The sequence below is a fragment of the Aptenodytes forsteri genome, unplaced genomic scaffold, assembly GCF_000699145.1.
Source record: "Aptenodytes forsteri isolate BGI_AS27 unplaced genomic scaffold, ASM69914v1 Scaffold17, whole genome shotgun sequence".
Taxonomy (NCBI): domain Eukaryota; kingdom Metazoa; phylum Chordata; class Aves; order Sphenisciformes; family Spheniscidae; genus Aptenodytes; species Aptenodytes forsteri.
Window position 1 is genome coordinate 711,320 of NW_008795027.1, and position 9,188 is coordinate 720,507.

Sequence of the window (9,188 nt, forward strand, 5' to 3'; positions counted from 1 at the left end):
CCCTTCCACCACCAGCCTCCCCCCCCCCGCCCAGGAGAGGGTGGTGGTGCGAGGTGGCTGGTATTGCAGCGCGACGGCAGCACCTCGGCCCTGAGCCAGGGGAGGGGCCCCGGACCTTGACGGTAAAAGCGATGGAGCTGGTAGAAACGGCTGCACCGAGTACGGAGTTCCCTCCTGAGAAAAAGTGCCTTTTTTGGTGTGGCCCTGACCGTTCTGAAATTCAGAAGTTAGCAGGTAAATGCGGTGTATCGATGATGTGAATCATCTTTTAGCATATATAGTAGCCAGTACTTGTGACTCGGCATGTTGGCAGCAGAAATGTGTAAATTGGGGATGTTCTAGAAGCCATACGTAATGTGTTTGAGATCCTTGCATTCTTTGTGGAATTAGTCTCTTTTTTATCCGTCCTGTATGCTAGTTAAACCGATGTTAGTTCAGAGTTTCATTTTTACAGACTGCTTGTCTAGTGTCTTAGTGCTTGATCCTTCTACCTGATCAAATGTAGTCACATACAGTTTCAAAGGATATGGTTATCAGCTTCTCCCCTTGAGTCCTGAGTTTGCTTTCCTAGTGGTTTCTACTTTTGTTGATACATGAAATACATGCGAATCTACCCCCAGTTAGCTAAGAGAGCATAAACTGTTGACAAAGCTCTGATACATAAAAATATAATCAAAATCCGTCATGCTCATTTCTAAATGTATTTTAAAAGCCTTATTAAAAATGAGCAACTCATTGAAAGCCAGTGCAGGTAGTATTTGTATTTTTAGATCATTTCTCCTCACTTGATATGATCATAATAAGTTTATGAAGGGAGAGAATTTTTAGAAGACTGATACTGTTCCTAGACAGTAGATTAGTCTGATAATATGTCTGTAATCTGACTTGGTTAATTCTGTTATCCTTATTAGTGTGTACTGCTGATTTTGGTATTTATTTTCTAAAGCCTTAGGTTTTAGCACAGTTATTCTTGCATTTCTTGGAAACTTCCCCTCTGAGACACCGCTTCAAAATGGCTTGATGGTTTCCAGATTGGGAGGAAGAGAGGGTAGGCCGAAACTTAAGAATGTGTAAAACCATGCTAATTGGCAGTTGCATTGATTTTGGCAAAAGTCTTTCCACCACTTTTTACCTACGGAGAATGCAGCATCATACTGGTTTGCTGATTCTAGTTTCACAAAAGTCAAGCATGCAGTGTGCATTCTCCAATGCATCTGTCAGTATTGCCATTTTGACTGCACATGATGTTCATGAACAGCTGGTATCATAGGATGAAGGGGTCCAGTCTTTATTGTTTGAGAGCAAAGAAGTAGGTTTGCATCTAATCAGAATGCAAATATATAAGCACATCTAACTGCTGTGGCTGTGATTTGGGAAAGCTATGGGAAGCTTTGAAAATAGGTGACCTTTTTGGAAGGGCTTACTTTTAAGTAATTTGTAGCAGTAGACTAACTGGTGGCTTTATCTGTATGAGTGAGATATGCCCTTTTGACCCTTAAGCTGCTGAGTCTACTGACCTTTCAGGAGAACAATACCTTTTATTAGACTCCTGTATGGGTTTCCTTGATTAGAGGTAACTTTTGAGGTCTTAAGTGCATAAGACTATAGTGAAACTTCTGTTTAATGGAGTTCAGCCTCAGTAAGACACTCCTGTTTGGCTGGAGAGGTATAAAAAAGAAGAGTTTCTGGGCTTTCATGCACTGTATGAAGGCTGAGCATGTGTTTAAATAAGTAACATAACTGTTTGTACAGGATTTTGAGCTCTAGTCCAGTATTCTTTATAGAGTGGGTTTCAATGTGTTTAGTTCTTCTCTTTAAGTATTGATATTTTCACCAAAGTCTACATCAGAGGCTTAGAAAAGGTGGCAAATGTTTTTCAAAAAAATCTGTTTAGCACAGTTTAAATGAAGCTGGAAATGTAGTTGGTATAACTAACCAATGTTCTGATTGCATCTGAATAGTCTGGCTTTGCTCTTCGTTTGTTATACTTTCCATCTGTCTGTTTTTTCTACCTGTTCACCTTCATGGTTCAAAGTTACTTCATCTCTCTTGTCTCTAAACATCCTTTTTTGGATGCCTGCCAAGCCACCTGGTTCTCATCTGTCTTCTTTCTTGAGCATATTGTGCAGCTGCTGTTTTACCCTATTTTCTTGAGATTTCTTTCTCAGTTGTTGACTTTGGATATGTAGGCCAGCCCTTCTTCTCTGTACCACCTCTCAGTAAATACATACAGGTTGTCTACTTCTTGGTAGCCTTTTTCTCCAGAAAGTCTTCACTACTTCCCCACTGCATTGTAAGGGAACCCAGAAAAATATTTGAAAAAGCATTGAGGGGAGTGTCAGGTCAGGACTAAGAACTGCATTTTAGCCACTGCATTTTGGATCTGCCATGGATTCCTGGAATCAAAGGTCACTGCAAGGTAATATTAAATACTGGTGTTTTGGGTGTTATGAAAAACTGTGTTACTTTGTGAAGGAAATCACAACATGACAGAGGTACTACTATTTAAATTCTAGAGTTACTGCAGTAAGTTATGTAGCATGCTACAAGTAAAATTACTTACTTTTTAAATCTGTGCTACCTCATCCCTTTACTGCTAGCTACTATATTTGGATTGTATCTGTTTTTGAAAGTTCTTTCTTTAATGGTGAGACAGACAAGTTTTTTTCAGTAGAGCTGATTTGCATTTCTGTGTTGCAAGTAAACCAGAAGTTTCAGTACTTTTTCCTCTTATAGTAGAGGAAGAAGTAATAGGGAAAATCTATTGCAGAAGGGAAATTTGAAAACTTCTTAATGAACTTATTGATAATGAAGAGGATGCAGAAAGGCAATGTAGTAAAGAAAATGTGGGTTGAGTAGACTGGTGTTCTTAGTGAGCTACTAGAAATCAAGAAATTTAGCTTCTCTAATCTAGTATCTATCTACCTTGATAAACCTGTAGAAAACAAATGCTGTCACTTTGTCCTGTAAGAACACTGTTGTAAAACAGTAATTATATGAAAAGCCAACATGCTTGTATAACCCCTGAATGATTGAAGCAAAGAACTCCCTAGTTTGTGTCTTACCTGATAACATTCTGAGGGTGACTTTAGTTTTGACAAACACATGAACAAATTCTTTAAAATAAAGAACTGCTTTAATTGTAAATTTCAAAATTGAAAATGAGTCCCTAAGAATGATAGTATAAGTAAGACTTTCATCAGCGATGCTGTAGCACAGGTATTCAGGTTAAATCTTCGTAGCTAATCTTTGTAGCTGCCATCCCAGTGATAGCAGCTCTTAATTCAAACTCAGGGTTTTATACTCACTGCATTGTTTTAAGCTTATTCTGCTGTCTTCTTGCTTGTTTGTGCAACCAAGTATATCTGACAAGCCTCCAGCATCACTTTCTAGAAGTCCTGAAAATAATAAGTTAACAGAAGTCTACATCTTATCTTAGTTGCCTGTTGCATTTTACATCAGTTTGTTCATAGCTTGAGCTGTAATTTGGATCAATAGATCTTGATGGTGAACTATACATGAAGAAGCATGAAGCTGCCAATTTTTTTTTATTGAAGCCTTATGAGTTACTGGTACTGTTGGAAGATTGCTTCTTGTGTTAGAGTAGATCCATTAATCATACTAAAAGGATGATTAGTGCGCCTCTGATTTGTAGAAAACGAAGCATGTATGCCCATCCAAGTTAGCTGATAAACTTACCTTTGTCTTGATAGAGGTGGACTCAGCAACATGCTGTTTCAGTGCTCACTACCTGATACCATTGAGACAGTTGCAGATGAACCACGGAAAGTTCTCCTGCGCTTATATGGTGCAATCCTGCAGATGGTGAGTACATAGAGCGCTTTGGGAGTGGGAGGGTTTCCGTAGCTTAATTGTAATATGTTTGGAGATCTTAATTGGTGACACACTGCAAGTGTGTGCTGCTTTATCCTTTTGGGAATGTGTTTTAGTGGTAGTGGGGTAGATTGCTAGCTTAAAGCAGTTTTCTTTATAGTTTGTTATTGTCTAGAACTTACACTCCTTTCTATACAGATCCTTGGCGTGTATCAGCTGAAGGCTCATTTGCTGTCTGTTTGATCAGTAATGTTTTGTTCATGGTGTTGAGTTTGGACTGTGATGTTTCAGAAAAGTTATTAAAGTTTGCTTCTGTACAGTATGTAGGACTTTGGCATAACTAGCAAGATTGCAAGAGACTAAGCTGCTTAATTTTAATCTTGGTAGCACTTATGAATCTCGGAGATTAAAGTTGAAGGTTTTGTCAAACTTGTACAGTGCTCAAGCATTTTATTACATCTCATGGGTAATTGTGTTGCTGGAAAATTTGATCTGTAGTGTTACAATAAAAATGAAGCACAAACATCAATACCGTACAGCCATCTCATTCCAAAACATGCTTTCTTAAATGTGTGATATGCCTTGTAGCTGGCATAGAAGCTTAACCAGATGTTTGTCGAACTCTTCTAATGTTACTTTTCTTTTATTTGGTTAGTAAAATGTAAATAGCATTGAAATTTGTCAAACCTTAAGAGAAATGGTTGGCAAATCTGTTTCAAATTGTAAGGTTTAAAATCAATAATATTTTGTAAAGGTGATCTCTTCTAAAGCTTACAGGCTGTTACCGTAGGACTGTACAGCAGATCTTCTCTTACCCATCTGTGCTAGACACCTGATTATATTGTAAATAAATAATCATAAGTGTTTAACCTTATGAAAATTGCAGCTTCATAAAATTACACTTGGATGTTGGGAATTGTTTCTATTTGACTTCGAGGGTCTCGTTTTATTATCCATTAATTTGATATTTTCCGGTAGTCAGTCATTTGCTTTGAATAACTGATCCAATATTTGAGGAGATTGACTGTTTCTGAAATTTCAGCCCATTCTTCCTGCTTCTGCTGCCTTGACCAAACTTACTATTAAAAAAATCTCATTGGATACTGTCACTTAACTGGCTTTAAAGTGTTCTTTTATTGTACTATGTAAGATATTAACTTTCCCGTGGTAGCAAACTTTACCAGAAATATGTAAAAGATTCCAGTGGCTTGAAATAGCATGAAATGCTTGGCTACACCACTGTATGTGTGTTGGGAAAGTTAAACTGTTAAACAAGAAAAGTGTGTAGGAGTTCATTAATTCAAGCTTAAATAGTCTTTCCTTTAGTTTAAGAGAAACCAAAAGCAAAGTGAAAAAAATGGTGGTGAGAAACTTTGTTTTCAAAATGACTCCTAGGGTTGATGCGAAGAATTTTTTTCAGAATTTTAATGGCTTTAATGTAATGCTGACTTAATATGTAGAAGGCTTGAGTAGGAACATGGGCTGTATAACTGCTGTAGTAGTAGAACTTCTGTTGCCCAAGACCTGTGAAGAAATGTGGCCTTTCCCTTATATTTCAAAGGAAAAGTAAAGTAGACTCTAGAATTTGGTCTTCCCTCAGGGTTTTTAACTTGACTTTTCTGTGCCCCTGTCCACTGAAGAAATCAAAATAAAATTTTGGGCTCTAAAATCAGAACTAATTCGGTTTGAAAATTGAAAGTGTGTTCATAACTTTCTAACCTTTCTACTCTTGGTGTTGAAGGATCTTTTGAGATGTCTAACTTCCTTTATTTCCGTAGTGGCAGTGAAATGACTGCTCTTGTTGGTGCAGTTCACTAAAGGTTAAGTAAGCAGAGAAAGTCCCAAGGTAAAACTTTCAGATTGCATTGAGGTTCACAATTTTTGTCGACAAACATTTGTCTCTTCCAGCCCCTCTATCTTAAATGCAAGTTAAAATATAAGCAAACTGTTTTATTGGGGTATTTTGAAAACCTCACTTAGGATTCTTATGAATTTCTGGGTGGCATAAGCAGAATCTTATGAGAAGCCTGTTAAGAGGGAGTAATTTGACATTTTCTAGTAATGTTGCTTAAGTTTAAAGCCTTGTAGAAATTAAGGGATGCTGCTTAAGTAAGTTGAGTTTTGAGACCTTATGCTAAAATCACGACTTAATTCTCAATGACTTAATTGTAACTGCCACTGGGTATTAGTAGTTACCACTTGTTTGTTTGAGCCTTTGTAGCATGTTTTAACTCTTGTCCATTTTACTTTCTGTTGAAATTGGAGCACAAAACAGTGATAATATCAGCTGTTCTTATTCCTTTACTGTAAATACTATAGATCTATAGCAATCTGCACCAAATTGTTGTATGTACAGAAAACAAGTTTAAGTTAAAACTTTGAATAGAAGTGAAAAATAGATACCTGATACTAACTTAAGAATGAATGATACTGGCACCATAATTCTTTGAGCCACCTTTTAAAGGAACCTTTTTTGCAGTTTGAAAATAGCCCCAGTTTGCTTATTATGAATCTTGGAAGACACAAATGTCAGTACATGAAACTCATCCAATACAAACCATGCCAGTTGGCTAAAGTTGCCACACAGGGAAGGCTTTGTGCCTTCCTCTGTCATAGCTGATATGTTTAAGCCAATTTTTCGTGTGCATGACTGTTTTGGGGGGAGTTGGGGGGAGATGAACTGAGCTGGCTCGGCCATTATTATGAATGGTCGCACTGGCATGGATGTTTAAAAATCAAGGACTTCTCCTGAGTGTATCCTTGAGCAGAACTTTTTTAAGACAAGTATTTGTGCTTGTGACAGGTTAAAGTACTAACCACATTAAAACTCAAATGTTTGAGGCACAATGCAGATATGTTCTACATTGAAAAAAGGGAAATGTCTTACTCTGCTTCACTTATTCTTGCTCCAGCTTAGTTGCTAAATTTAAAGGGGAGCATTGAAAGTAAAACTTCCTCATGACAAAATGTCTTTAACTGTTGGCTACATCAGTGTTAAAACAACTGAAACAAAAGGTTCTCCAACAATATGCCATTTAATGTCCGGACTTTAAGATTGGATTTCATACGCAGATCACTGTAGTGTTTCTACTTAAATTCAGAACAACTAAAACTTCCCACATCTTAGAAATGCTGATAGGATTTCAACATAAGATAGCATCAACAAAAAAAAAGAAGCTCAAATTAAGGTGAATTTCTTTGAAGTTCACCTATCAAAAGGTAACTTGGGGATTGATTCCCATTCTTTTACACATGTCAAAAGAACCTTGAACTCTGATTCACTGGGGCTCTGTTACTTTGCAACAGCCAAAACAAAATCTTGCATATAAATGAGGAAAAACAAACCAGTATACCTAATGTTCCTCTCTGGTCTCTCAATTTCTATGTGAGCAGACACAAAATAAGTATAAATGGTTGCCACAGTTCTGTGGTAAATCTTTTTCCATACCTGCCTTGCTGCCTTTTATTTTTTGTAACTAAATAAAATGCAGACTGCTGTGTAACTGTAATTATCAACGTCTTCTGTGGTTGTTGGTGTCCATGTCTGTTTGTAGCATGGAGTAACTACAAATCCCTGGCACTGGCAGACGGCTTGAAAGAAACCAAGCACCTCTTACGGGGATATATTTGTGTTGGGTGGAGTTAAGGGTATTCTGGGGGTAATGTACCACTTTAGTTGTATATGCATGTGTTCTCTGCTGCAGGCTTGCCCATGCGATCGTGCCTAGAGCACTCTGGTTTCCAGGTGACAGACACGATTCACGGTATAGTATGAGATCTCTGAAGTTGGAGCATTCTCTACAGCTTTCATTTTCTTTAGTACTGGATTTCATTGTTTAAAAATAAGGCTTAAGCACCAGCTACTGTCTGTGCATCTGAATGTTTACAGGAATAACAAAATAGTGAAGTACTGCCCCTTCCTTTCCTCTGCTCCCTCATAAGAGAATGGTAACTTGAAATGAAGAGGATTAGAGATGTCTTTGTGGCTTTTGTAGGGCTTGAACTGGGAATTATTCTTCACATGCTAGATTATAGGACTTCAGCAAATCAGTATCAGTTCTTTCAGGTCTGGCAGGGATCAGTGATCAATGGCAGATTCTTAGAAGCAGAAATAGTTATTGCTGAATCTAAAACTGCTTGTGTTCCCGTACCCTGAAGTTCAAATCGATGTCTTCCAACAGCTTCTAGAATTAAGAAAAGTTTCCCCTACATAGGTTGCCTCTAACCTCTCAGGCAGTTCCTTGTAATGTTGTAATTCCTTGGGATTTGAATTCCTAGGGATTTGTCTAAATCAAAGTATTGCAGTATTCTGAAGTCTTGAAAACTACTAAAGCTGAGTAAACTCAGAAAAATGGAGTTATAATGTAAGACTTAAATTTGTGGGCAGAGCTAAGGGTTATCTGGGGAAAAAAAAAGTTGCAAGTTACTCCTCTATACAGAATTCTCCACCAAGCATCACTTGGGATTTTTGATACAGAGCTCATCTTCCAGCTACAAGAGAAATAAATTTGGGGCATTAGGGAGAAAATGATGAAGAACTCAATTTTCTGTGTCAAACTACCAGATGTATAAACACTGTCTGGTCATCTTCTGATCACAGATCAGATAATGTGCAATGTCTCCCAGGACTCTTGTCTTGTACCTGAAGCTTCCTGCCTTAAAATCAATTTACATGATCACAAAGTAGACTCCATAACAACTTCTGTTGTCTCTGTGCATATAGCTGTCCTCTGTTATTAAAATTGTAGAATCATTTGGGCTGGAAAAGACCTTTAAGATCATCAAGTCCAACCATATACCTAACACTGCCAAGTCCACCACTAAACCATGTCCCTAAGTACCACATCTACACGACTTTTAAATGCCTCCAGGGGTGGTGACTCAACCACTCCCCGGGGCAGCCTGTTCCAATGCTTGACAACCCTTTTGATGAAGAAATTTTTCCTCATGTCCAATCTAAACCTCCCCTGGCGCAACTTGAGGCCATTTCCTCTTGTCCTGTCACTTCTTACTTGGGAGAAGAGACCGACACCCACCTCGCTACAACCTCCTGTCAGGTAGTTGTAGAGAGCGATAAGGTCTGCCCTGAGCCTCCTTTTCTCCAGGCTAAACAACCCCAGTTCCCTCAACCCCTCCTTGTAAAATTTGTTCTCTAGACCCTTCATTAGCTTTGTTGCTCTTCCTGGGACACGCTCCAGTACCTCAATGTCTTTCTTGTAGTGAGGGGCCCAAAACTGAACACAGTGTTCGAGGTGCGGCCTCACCAGTGCCAAGTACAGGGGCACGATCACTTCCCTACTCCTGCTGGCCACACCATTTCTGATACAGGCCAGGATGCCATCGGCCTTCTTGGC

General features: G+C 38.5%; 1 protein-coding gene across 1 annotated transcript in view; it reads left to right on the forward strand.

Annotated features, from left to right (window-relative positions):
- CHKA (choline kinase alpha) overlaps positions 1-9,188 on the forward strand; it is a 26,209-nt gene that overhangs the window by 722 nt on the left and 16,299 nt on the right. The window contains exon 2 of the mRNA XM_009276022.2: positions 3,703-3,825. Coding sequence (XP_009274297.1) covers positions 3,703-3,825 — 123 coding nt within the window. The remainder of the gene's footprint in view (positions 1-3,702; positions 3,826-9,188) is intronic.